The sequence below is a fragment of the Chelonia mydas genome, unplaced genomic scaffold, assembly GCF_015237465.2.
Source record: "Chelonia mydas isolate rCheMyd1 unplaced genomic scaffold, rCheMyd1.pri.v2 scaffold_79_arrow_ctg1, whole genome shotgun sequence".
Taxonomy (NCBI): Eukaryota; Metazoa; Chordata; order Testudines; family Cheloniidae; genus Chelonia; species Chelonia mydas.
Window position 1 is genome coordinate 56431 of NW_025111283.1, and position 12839 is coordinate 69269.

Consider the following 12839-nt stretch of genomic DNA (forward strand, 5'->3'; position numbering starts at 1 on the left):
TCTGGGTACTATTACAACAGAAATATTAAACACAGTAATAATAATTCTATAAAGTAGCTCCCATTAAAGGGTTTTGCACAAACACTTCTGAGTCCTGTGAATAATTGACCTTAGCAAGCTATGAATCATAGAATATCAGGGTTGGAAGTGACCTCAGGAGGTCATCTAGTCCAACCCCCTGCTCAAAGCAGGACCAATCCCCAACTAAATCATCCCAGCCCAGGCTTTGTCACTTTGACCTGAGTCTCAGTTCTTCCTTACCTAAGGATGTTCTGCCGAACCAATTCAAATTTTGGAATGTTCTCGTAATGTATGATGTCAGTGTGAAGTGGTGGTTCAGACAGCAAATAAGGCCTTGTAAGGGATGGATGCATAAGAGTATACCCTAAAAAGAACAAAATACGTGTTTAGTACAAGTTTTGGTTCAGTATGTAATAAGCAGAGAACATAAAAACAAGTATACTGATCACATGTATGAAAGTCCTCCAATTTACTTAAGAAACTACCCTAACAGTAACCATACCATCACATCATAAAGCAGTTTACTGCCAAGAGAATTTTAAGAACTTGTAAATTAACTCAAACAAAAAATGACTAAAATGACCATGCCACAAAAAGTGAAAAAGCTTATAGTATAAACAAAAGCTATAGTTTTGGCTTTCTGGCCTACAAATGTGAAAACAATCGATTTCATAGCAACATTTTTATATCAAGACCCCTGTACAATAAATGCAAACCATAAATCTGCTTATATACAATTACTGTTAGACAGAACTACTCAAACAACTGACACACAATCTGTTGAGAAACAGCACTGTTCACTTTATCGTTCTACTTACAATTAAGGAGCAGAATAAGGAGTTAGTTTTCTACAGTCTAATTTCACCAAACAGGAAGATAGTGTATTTATGTATCTGAACCACAAAAATCACCTTTATTGTCTATGAGAAATGTGTAGGAAGCCAAAGAATCTTGATAATAGGTGACATCCTCCAAGATATATGCCAGGTTAACATCCACTCCCACAATCCCAAGCAGCATGTTTCCAAAGTAACAAGGTTTACTTACAGTCATTATCAGACCTTGAGATAAAAGGAAGAGCACAGAAGGCATTAGCAATAATGAACTTGCCAGTTAATTAATATAAAGTGTGTTCTTCACCAGTTGTGCTAAATAGAAAAGAGGGGACGTTAACTTGTGTAACCAGGTGACAAAAACATCCTCTGTCCAGCAAGTTCAATTTTCAAAAAGTTGCTACCGTACCACGTAGGAGTATTTTCAAAAGCTAAAATTAAAGACTTAGCAAGTAGGCCCCGATTAAACTCCCAATCAAGTCAAAAGACTCCCACAGGTTTCAATGGGTGTTAGATCAGATCCATATGTAGGGTTCCCTTCATAAATCACAGTTCTGTGGATTTCACTGAATATGCATAATTCAACCCTCTGTACAAGTTAAGGCAGTTTTAACCCATTTGTTGCAATTGTTTTCCTAGGACCATGTGATATGGTGACCCAGTGAAGCACAAGTAGTGGTACTATGATCATCTGATTCAAGAAATGCTTTCAGTGATAGATGTCAAACAATGGTAATGCTTGAAGCTCATGATTAAACAACAGCATTAAAGATAACAGAAGCTCTACCAGTTCTGACATCTCTTACTGACAGCACTTCTGGAGTCAGAATATAGAACTGCTGCTAGCATTTAACAGTAGAAATATGGGAGTTGGGGCTTGGCGACAGGACGGAAGGCTGAGAAGGGGAGGTTGAGGAAGCATGTGAATTATGCTACAACACATTAGCATAATACCCTCATATTATCCACTTTTTACTTATCTGGTGGTGAGTTAAGAAGGTATATTGAATATACCATAAGTTATTAAAATACACAGTGCTTTTTACATTTTCTGTCTTCATCAGCACACAGTTAGATGCCTTAGGGACAAGAATGTGAATAAATATAAAAAGGACCTAGATTCGCATTTTTTTTTTCTTTTTGTATTTTTCTTATGGTCTGCATTTTTACTTTTTTCCCCCCATGCAGCTATAAAAATTTTAACAAAAATAAAAAAATCTTACTTGTAAAATATCAATTGGGATGAATTTTGCTCATCTGATTATATATGTAGTATGTTAGCCTCTTCTTACTTAAATCCCAACAAGGCCACTGTACTGGGTATTATAACCAAAAGCATTACAATGGTTTTTAGAAACCTCTCAACGCCTGAGGTAAAAATATAGCAGTCCATTTCTGTCTTACTTTCTGTGTCATGACCACATGGAAACTCACTCACCCTTTTAATATAAAACAGATATCAAATTCATCTCCATAAATGAGGTTTTTTAAAAATAAAAAAACCATGCACACTCCTAATTATGTAAGCCAAATCTATTCAATTGTACCATTTATAATCCTTATGTTGTACAACTTCTCCACTATGCTTGGATGTGGATGTGTGAGAGATGAGTGGCAATGCATCATGCAGAGTGATGAGAAAAGGAGAAACTAGGCTATCATTCTGCATGAGAGAAGCATGTCCAGGAGCAATCTCAGCACACACAGAGGACTTCAGACTCTCAAGAGTCACTCTGATCAGGTGGCAAATAAGGACAACCTGCCTGAGAGGTCTGAAAACCCTGCTGAGCCATACTCCTCAACCCCTCCTCCATAACATCACACAAAAGAAAATGGAAAAGAATGTCCGGAGAAATGCAGGAGCTGTTAAGCTTATTAACTCTAATAGTAATTACATAGCACCTGAAATCTTCAAAGCACTGGGAAAACACTAATGTAATTCCCAACTCCCCTATAAAGCAGGGTTTTTTTCTCCTCACTTTACAGAAGCATAAGCAGAGGCAGAGAAGCATTGCTTTATAGGCTAGGTCGTACTCTGTCTCACAATGACAATCATGCCAGTGCAAGAGCCTATATTAAAGGCCCTCCAAGTCCCAACTCCTCCCATAAGCATATGAAAGGGGCCACATGTGGAACGCCATGGCCTTTGCATCCCTTTGCACTTTTTATGAGGGCTCTGTGCAGGACTGGCTGCATGTATTTTGCGGTCCTAGGCAAACATCTACGCATGCCCTCATCCCCTGCATTATTCCATCTGATCTCACTATTGCATCCAAATAAAAAAAAACATGTGAACATTAGGGTTTATGGAGGATTTAAGCAACAGGTCAGATTCATGTCCACAACCGCAATATGTCAGCATAAAGTGGTCTATAACTGGTGGATCTGGGCAATGTATTGGGAGAAATACTCCACTGACGTAGAGCCATCATAGAGACTCCGATTCCATCCTAAACCTGGCCCCCCGGCAAACAGGGTGTAGTAACCAGGATGTTGCTGCTGATCCCTGGCTTCCAGAATGGCCATTCATGCCAGGGTTCAGGCTGCTCTGTCTTGTGCTGAGGATAACCACATTCCTCAGTCTTTTTTGAGCACAGCTTAATCAGAACACAGAATCTGGTCAAATATTTAGCAGTTCCACCGGATATGCTGGGTCCTTCCCCAACCCTGTATGACTGCTAGAACCTTCTGGAGTCCTACTCTTCCAAACCCGGGAAGGTATGGGGTAGAGAGTCCAGAGCAGCTGCTAAACTGTTTGGTGAGATGCTGCTCCATACCTCAGCTACTGTGGGGAAGGAAGGAAAAGGAGGAGGAAATGGCCAGCAGGAACAACCCCTCATGAAGCTGTGCTCATAGCTCCAATATCCGAGGAAGGAAGGGGGTTTTCGGCATCTGACAGGAATGCCACTTCCTCCATTATGCTGCCCTATGCACCCCTGTGGTCTGCTTAGAGGGCAACTCCAGCTCTGAATGGGCCCGCTGGAGTGCAAGGGGCGCCATGGCTGCCATTACAGCCTGGAACCATGCTCCCACAAACCCAGAGGAGTTTCCTACACAAATCCAAATTACTGAGGCTGTATCAGTATGCCCGTGAGAGACAATTTCACCTTTCAACCTAAATCCATTAGTTGTCACATTACCCACACTTTCCATGAACAGGCCCCTGTGAGTGTAAAACTTTACATGTAATCCCTGCATGAAGGACTTAATTTTACACCTTCCTTAGGGGCAGACCTAAAAACACCTCCTTATCTGTTGGCTAGAAACCTGGGGGAAGGCAGACAGAAGCCTAATCTCTGTTTTTTTTTTACCTGCTCAACTTCAGATTTTCTAAGCACTTACCATCTCCCATTTCATCGGAGAAGGGCAGGCTGAAGACCGCCTCATCAATCATTCGATTGGGGAGGTTTGTATAAAATCGACCCACTGTGGTTTCCAAGTTACTGAGCTGGTTCAAGACCATCATACTCCCCTTGATCACAGGTAAGGCAGTTCGATCAGGCACTCCATACTTCACTGAGTTCTGTTCTGCCAGATCTCGGAGAAATGCCAGTTCTTTTAAACCTGTCACTCCCTCTGAAAAAAAGAGATATTGCCAGGATAAGGGAGGAGAAAGTAGGAAATGTATTTTTAGTTGAGTCTCTTACATCTTACTCCAAATTAAAACTACAGTACAGTACGTACTTTGTGTTGCCAACTCATGCAGTTAGTCTGAACATAGAGAATGCCTATTTAAGTGGAAGTGTGGAGTACTGTTTAGTGACTAATACTGGTGGGGTGAATTATAATGTAGGTATAATCAGTCACTAAAGGATTTAAAGGTGCCCACTCAGATAACTGTTCCACTGTACAGAAACTCAAGATGGTTGCTCCCATGTCACTATTTAGATATTTTTACCATTTTTTTTTTTAAAACAGAGAGCTTTGTGTAACCCATTGTCTCCCACCAGTGACTAGTCCAGGTAGAGGTTTATGAATCTGCTATGCAGCCTTGGAGTTAATAGACCTTGTCCTTTAGCTCAAGCAACAGTCTCATGCTGTTAGATACAGATGTGCCAGGATTCAGTCCCTGCAGATAACCTAACAAAGGGAATTCTTGAAAGTGGGGACCCAAATGGGGATTTGAACTGCTATACAGCCATACAGTGTGTTAGTGTGGCTTGCATGCAAATTCTCCATGGCCAGGCATAAGCTTCCCTGGATGGGGTGTCTGTGCAACCCATGCTAATAAGACAGTCTATTGCTTTCTGTGCTACAGATATTTTTGAAAAAAGGACTATGATTCCACTGGGTCAGTGCGCGTACATTTATATTTAACTTTACTCTTGGCTTAAGCCCCAGTTCAGCAAAGCACTGAAGCACATGCTTGACTTCCAGCTCAGACTTAAATCCCATTGATAGCAATAGGAGCTAAACACATGCTTACATGTTTGCTGAATTGGGGCCTTAATGGGGAAACTCTTCCAAATTCAGGCTTGGTGTCAGAGGGTGAGGCTCCAGCAAACACTATAGTTATACCATGTATTGAATTTGCCCCATGGTGCTAGGCATTCAGCAATTCAGGCAACATATTTTAATCAGCTCATTTGAATTCTGGTTTGCAAACATATGACTAAGTAGTTTTATGTCCCAAATAGGAAACTGTTATAATCTGGGGAATGGCCTCTGGATTCTAAGGGCCAAAACTCACTTTTGACCCTTTCAAACAGACACAGAACAACACTGCACTGGGTTACTAGAAAATTTTAATCTACCAGAAATTTGGCACACATTTCTTACCGTTCATGAGTGCATAAGTGAGAATCATAACTGAGTTATTGAGGAAACTATTTTCTTCATTGATGACACGGAGAGTAGCCTTTTTATCATCATCTGAAGCATCTTTTGATGTAATCCCAGCTGACAGGTAAATTACGACCATATCTGTAACTAAGCAGAAATATATATGGCAGACAGTATATTAGATTCCAATTTACTCGAGACATTCAGTAATGCAGTAAAAATCCTTATGTCAGTAAAAGAAGATAAATGTGAAGTTATCAACAACCTTACTTATAAGAGTTTCAGGTATCTGCAATGGATGAAAACACTCCCTGTGTGGTTGTGAAGGCCTTTATAATTCCCAATGCACTTTCAGTTCCCACAGTTTCAGCTAACAAAGATTCATGAGTTTCAGTTCACACATTCTAACACACTATATAGTTTTCTAGTCCTAGGCTGTGACCTCACCAGATTTCTTGGGCTAGACAATTTCTATCCTGGTCAGAACATGGAAGGGAAACATTCAAGGAACAGAGTCCTGCAGGAAGTTCTTTTACTGATTCAATATGGTGACACTCCTCCCTTGAGAGGGACAAATTCATCCCACATGGACAGTCCTGAGCCTTCTCTTAGCTGAGACCTAAGGTGCATGTAGTTACTCAAGGTCCTGTGGCAGGAGTTGGGGTGTTAGCCTCCAAAAACAAAATTTCCCTATAGGTAATTACATTTTGCCTACCTTAGCTCTCCATGCCATTTTTGCTGGTTGGCGTATTCTTCATTTTTTGTCCTACACTGCTAAACAGTGAAATGTCCCATCCCAGGGATGGATGCACTTGAGTGATTCCTGTTTTTAAAGAGCTCTTGGTGGCTTTCCAGCTAATGTGGGAGTTGTGTGGAGGGTTACTGCACCAGTGGCAGTTGTCAGCAGCTGCCTGTAAAAGTAACTCTTACACCTCCGTTTGTACTTTGGCCACCACCTATCTGTGATCACCCACTATGTCTCCCACCTATTCCCAACATGACCCCATTTTGGGCTGGAATGTCTCTGGTCACACTAACTTGAGATGACTTCTATGTCGGCATTCTGGCTGCCTAAGTGAATGGGTATACAATGGTAAAGTGGGGGAAAGAGATTCTTACACCCTCACCCCCTCCTGTGCTGGGGCAGTCAGAATTTAATCCATGGCTTATGTGTTTGTACAGCTCCTAGCACGATGGGGTCCACGACTAGGGCTCCTATGTAGTATGGTAATACAAATAATAAACAATAAACACCACCACCACCACCTGATCTTTGGGATCCTAAAGGGTGGAAGACTATGGATACACAACATTGTATGTTAGAGGTAGTATAACATTTGAAGAATAAGACATGACATGTACTTACCATTCATCACTAAGTCATTTTGCCCTACTTAGACTGAACACATATCAACATATTTTTCAAGCTGTAAAGAATGTCTTATGTTAACGGCCTATCTCAAAGCCTCAAGGAAATTCAAATCAATGCTTACACTCCATCCTATACTTCAGCATTTAAAGCATCTTGTGTATCAGTTAGGGATCATACATTGGTCCTACAATACCAAAGCACACTGGAGCATATTACTGAAAGACTGCCAGCTTACCTCTGAATTTCCTTGCTTTGGTGGAAATGTCAGGTCTTGCCCGACTGATTTAAAAAAAAAAAATTTGAACATCAGTTTGCTGTTGTGTGTGTTGTGAACTAATAGCCTGAAAATGATTTAAATCAAAAGTGTTTTTTGATGCAAAGAAGCACCTGAAACTTCTATTTTCCTTTCCTTTTTTATTTATTTCCCCCCTCCCCTCACCCCTACTCTTTAACTAGAGACAGCTTTTAAATTTAATCTGGTTAAAAAAAACACTCCTCCAGGAGTATCCTCTTATTTCTGGGAAAGATTTTATGACAATTATTAACCTTTATTTTCAATCTACACTACAGGAGCTGTGTGCTGCTGTTAGGGGCACTGAGATACAACTTTACTTTTTTTTATTGCTAGCAAGGGTGATAAAATATAGTTGTCTGTGCTAGGAACCCATGCTTTAGCCTAGGCTATAGCCAGTTCTCCTATACAGTTAATGAATCATGTTTTCCTTCCTACAATAGCACTGGAAAAAAAACAAACAAAAATTTTACAATACAAAGCCCTTAACTCTCCCAAGAGCCCGGTCTTTAAATTTTCTCCACTTGTGCAGCAGGCTGTGCATTACTCGTCCACCTGGAGCGTCCTGTAAATCCAGGAGCTACAGGAGTGCTGTGGCTGTGGTGTATATATACCATTTGCAAAGCACTTTACAATACTTTGGGATTAAAGGCACCACAGGAATGTAAAATAATTACTAAGCTGCTGGTGACACCAATATAATAGATATTGACAGCAGGCTGGGGAACACAGAAACGTCCATCTTTTCAATATAATTCTTATCTTACACACCAGGAATGCCTCAGTTTTTTCCATTATTAATTTACTTTTCTGCATGTGAATGGTTTCTCTGACACGCCTGCAGATCCTGTTAGGGAACAGGGTGTTAAAAATTCACAGTAAAAAAGAATAATATTATCTTGTTTCTTTTTGTACCAGAAACAAAGAATAGACAAGAAGATTGTTTACAATAAAATGGAAGTGCATCACACATCCTCTTCTCAGCCTGTCTCCCAGGCTCTCAGGTTTGTTGTACACATTATAAATTTTTAAAATTCTTTTGTTCTTACACATAGCCAGAGAAGGAGAGCATGTGCACTGAACTTTGAGCTTCAAATAATGTGTCCTTATGTACCAGTGCCTAAAATATAACGAGTATTATGCATGAAACTGAAATAAATCCACGTGTTTTCACACTGCAGAATATGCCAATGTCTTCTATTCCAATACACACGAGCAAGAATCTATTGCCAACATTCTTTGAAATAACTAATGATAACTAAGCAAGACTTACTCCAGCCAACTTCAGCTGCATTAGATTTGTTATCACCAGGCCGCTACCCTTCCCTCACTTTGTCAGAAGTTAAAAGCCTTGCCTGTTTGAGCTGATCTAGACATAAATACAAGATAGCATCAGATAGGTTGGACCTCTAGCTCAACAGGTCCCAATGCTTATCAATCTAGAGGAGTACAAAGTGAAATGGGAGCACAGTTCACTTCATTGCTCTGGATCGAGCACTAAGCTCCTTAGATGTGTGTTACTGCTTTCTTTTCTTAAAAGTAAGAAAAGGGTCTCTCCAATGCCCATTTGAAATAATGGGAAGACTCCCATTCACTTGAAGAGGCATTGGAATGAGCCCTTAATGTATACATCCAAAATCAAGCTGACCAAACCCCCAAATTAGCCCAGTTTCTCCACCCCGCACTGGCACTGGGAATGTGGAAATGGCTGAGGAAATGTGACAGAGCTTGATTGAACAAATTCTCAATTTGAATGCAATCAGTTACTAAAGAACACAAGTCTTAACTCCCGCCCTTCCTAAAAAAAAAAAGTCTTCTGGGCAGTAGAATCTGCCACCCACTTTCCCCTCTCCCAGATATCTTTGTTAGTTTGGCTATTGTGTATTTATTTTTGAAGTCAAATAGAAAGCATGGGACTAGATATGAGTAACTCTACAAGTCTTTACACACAAAAATTCAAGCAGATTTTCTTTGATGAGTAAGAATACAATTAGGCCACCCTCACACATACATATAAATATATCATATTTCAGACACAGTGGTTGTTCTCTGTGAATGGTTTTTTGATGAGAAATATTGATATATTCCTAAGGATTTTACATAGCCAGAGCACATCTGTGCAAATGGGAATTTTACCTGACTGTCAAAGAAGTTTGCTGTGCTAATGATTACCATTAAAAAGGATCCACATCTGGGAAATAATTCAAAGATCTAGCAACTCATCCCCATAATTACATATTACAGATAATAAGGGAGGTAAAGGACAGTGGGTGGAAGAAGCAAATGAAATGTAATGGACAATTTTAGCAGCCACTAAGTACGTGGATTTAAAATTCAGTATATCCTATTTGATCAACATGGTAAATATTTTTAATAAGACACTGCCCTGCCCAGGCTTCTGCTAATGTGAGCAATTCAGACAAAAAAGAAATATGCAAACTTAAAAAAAATAATATAAAGGTTTGTATAAAAACAGACTTACTTCCTTGGAGCTTTGTGCCATTGTTTGTATTTCGTATTAATTGAAAAGCCTTTTGAAATCCCACTGCATGCTGGGTAGGGTTGTCAGATGACTTTATACTACTAACGAAGGTGGACATCTTCCTTTTTGTCTCACTAGTGGCAGGAGACAAAAATGTCTTATAGCACTGATCCAGTGAGCAGGTTCTTACTGTGTCTGCCACAGTTAGCACTGAGATCTTAAAAAAGAGAAGAAAATATATTGGATTATTTTACCATTTATAATTCCTTATGTACTGATATAGCATACACAATGATAAGCCAACAGAAAAGTTTCTGTGGATTTAAAACCAATTGTTAAAAATAAAATGCTTGAGGCATAAATCCATCACATTTGAAAAGGATTAGACTTATGCTGATTAAGGTAAAAAGAGACTTTGGCCTTTTTTTCTCAGATTAAATCTGCTTCATTCTGCTCACACATAATAGTTACCATACTCTCATAGGCAAAAATAAATAAATAAATAAAAATCTAAGCAAGCTATAGATATCTCAACCCAAAATCTGCAGAGAGCATTTTCAATAAATCTCCAGTGCCTACAGAAAAATGGAGTGCTTGTGGAAAAAACTAGGAAATTTCCACAGGCAAACATGATGAGCTCTATACTAACTTACTGTACTTTTAATATTTTATTGAAAGTGAGCCAAATTCACAACCATTTTTTATCCTGTAGATAAGTTAAAGAAAGCAATGATAATCCTTGCACTATTAAATGTATCAGTAAGATACAGTTTATGAAGTGGCATACTTTATTATGAGCTATGACTGATGCAAAAGTAGTGACCAAATGAAAACACTGCTGCATACCACAAGAGCCGTAAATGTGTGCCTGTAAAACAGATTTCAAAATTACCAAGTTACTGCATAATTAAAGTGTTGTTTTAACTTATAATAAATATTTCCCCTTCATATAGTCACTGATTCAGCAAAACACTTAAGCACATGCTTAACTTTAAGCACACGCTTAAGTGTTCTGCTACATTGAATCCACAGTACCTTCTACCATAGGATTTGAAAACTCTTTCCATGCACTAAGTCTTATTCCTATATTATGGATGAAGAAAATTAGGGCAGAGAAAGGTAAAGTGACCCCAATGCCATGCAGAATGTCTGCAACATAGCTGCAAAATGGAACCCAGCCCCTGTGCTTTAGCCTTCCCCTTCTCTTATCTAAACTCTCTGGGAGCTTTGCAGACATTAATTATGTTTCACACCATCCCCGTAAGGTAGTGAAGTAAATTATCTTCATTTCACAGCCTGGAAAATGGTCTCCGAGGTTAAATGATTTGCCCTAGGCCACTTAGTGTGCCAAATGGTAGAGTAGGGATTAGTACACAGCTCTCCTAACATCTGGTCCTGTACCTAATGCACTGTATCACAATGCTTTCCATTACAAAAATGGTTACAAAATGTTTCCTAAAAAGCTGAAAGCATTACAGATAAATAACTCAGAAATAGGATTTTGTTTTAGATAAATGAAAAAATGAAAATGTAAAGAACCCCCCACCCCCCGACGATGGTTAAAACCACACTAGTGGCTTAGTGCAAACTCACCTTATCATGTTCATCTATAGAGCTCAGAATGACCTGAGCTGCATCTTTGGCAATTTGAAGTTGTGTCTCTGTGACTGAAGCCCCATGGTCCACAATGATAACTATGTGTTTAGATTGGGGTCTAACCGTAGAGACGTAGACAGGCCTGAAATGACACAAACATATTGACATCATGATGACCTCTCAGCATACAGTTTCCATAGCAGTTTACAACTGAAAAGAAAAGAAAAAGAAAAAGAAAAAAGGAATAATTGTTTGGCATCATGAAATTTTACATTAGCGAAGAATACCTTGAAAACTTAACCTGATGACAGGTTTCAGAGTAACAGCCGTGTTAGTCTGTATTCGCAAAACCTGATGAGTTTACGAGTAGGGTTGCAGGGCTAGGAAGCATTAGTCAGGTAGCAGGGTTCACAAAGAGAGTGAGATAAGGTCCGTGCCCCAATGAGTTTACAATCTAAGGTCCAAATCCTGCAACCACTTAGTTTTTACTTCCTGCTTTTGAGTAGTTCCATTGAAGTCAAAGGGACGGTTCACGCGAGTCAAGTTAAGCTTGCACATAAGTGTTTGCACGATTGGAGCCTAATTTCAATGACAACTGACAAATGACAGGGAAGAAAGGGGCTGAGGAAGGACAATAACAAGGCCACACAATGACTGTTTTGGCAGATGGACGTCCAGAGGTTCTGCAACCTGTAATTTTTTTAGAAGTGTATTAAAACAGTGACAGTCTGAACAAGTCCCCTGCACAATAATCGACTAAAAGAAGATTCCAGCTGCTACAGAATGATCCACACAACTGACACCGTGGCTCGAATATTTAGACCAAATGGTCAAGTGTGAGTACCTGCAGATTAGACACCTAAATCCTGATTAAGGCACTTAAATAAAAAGGGCTTGATCTTTAGAGATGCTGAACCCTCAACTCCCACTGATTCTAATGAGAGTTGTGGGCGCTCAGCACCTCTAATAATCAGGTCTCTTATTTTGGTGTCTATTTATGTAGGTGTCCAATTTTACGTCCTAATTTTGGAACATTCGGCCTTAGTTATCAACCAGCAACTCTCTTCAGGCAGCGAATGACCTGTTTTGTTAAAGCATTAGTAGCGACAGTGTTCAGGGATACTGTCTGTAACTATCTCAGCAAACTATCTGTAACTATCTCAGCTGTAACTATCTCAGCACAAAGATTTTGGAAACAGAATCAGTAAGAGTGACAAGAAGTAACTGCTCATGATGACAGGTTTCAGAGTACCAGTCGTGTTCGTCTGTATTCGCAAAAAGAAAAGGAGTACTGTGGTACCTTACAGACTAACAAATTTATTTGAGCATAAGCTTTCGTGAGCTACAGCTCACTTCGTCGGATGCATTCAGTGGAAAATACCACTGAATGCATTTTCCACTGAATGCATCCGATGAAGTGAGCTGTAGCTCACGAAAGCTTATGCTCAAATAAATTGTTAG

General features: G+C 39.6%; 1 protein-coding gene across 1 annotated transcript; it reads right to left on the bottom strand.

Moving 5' to 3' along the window:
• Positions 1-257: 257 nt before the first annotated feature.
• LOC119565042 (VWFA and cache domain-containing protein 1-like) lies at positions 258-11591 on the bottom strand. Its single transcript, XM_037888861.2, has 6 exons — positions 11376-11591; positions 9783-9999; positions 5634-5783; positions 4197-4430; positions 933-1082; positions 258-385 (listed from the first exon to the last, which is right to left on the bottom strand). The coding sequence occupies exons 1-6, from the start codon at positions 11547-11549 to the stop codon at positions 258-260; spliced, it is 1053 nt and encodes a 350-aa protein (XP_037744789.2). The 5' UTR covers positions 11550-11591.
• Between the last annotated feature and the right edge of the window lie 1248 nt (positions 11592-12839).

Excerpts from the sequence above, each read along its gene's own strand:
- LOC119565042 (XM_037888861.2), bottom strand. The coding sequence starts at position 11,549 with ATGATGTCAATATGTTTGTGTCATTTCAGGCCTGTCTACGTCTCTACG. Across the intron at positions 4,431-5,633 it reads CACTTATGCACTCATGAACG|AGGGAGTGACAGGTTTAAAA; the intron begins GTAAGAAATGTG and ends TCTTTTTTTCAG. Across the intron at positions 1,083-4,196 it reads CTCCGATGAAATGGGAGATG|GTCTGATAATGACTGTAAGT; the intron begins GTAAGTGCTTAG and ends TTTTATCTCAAG.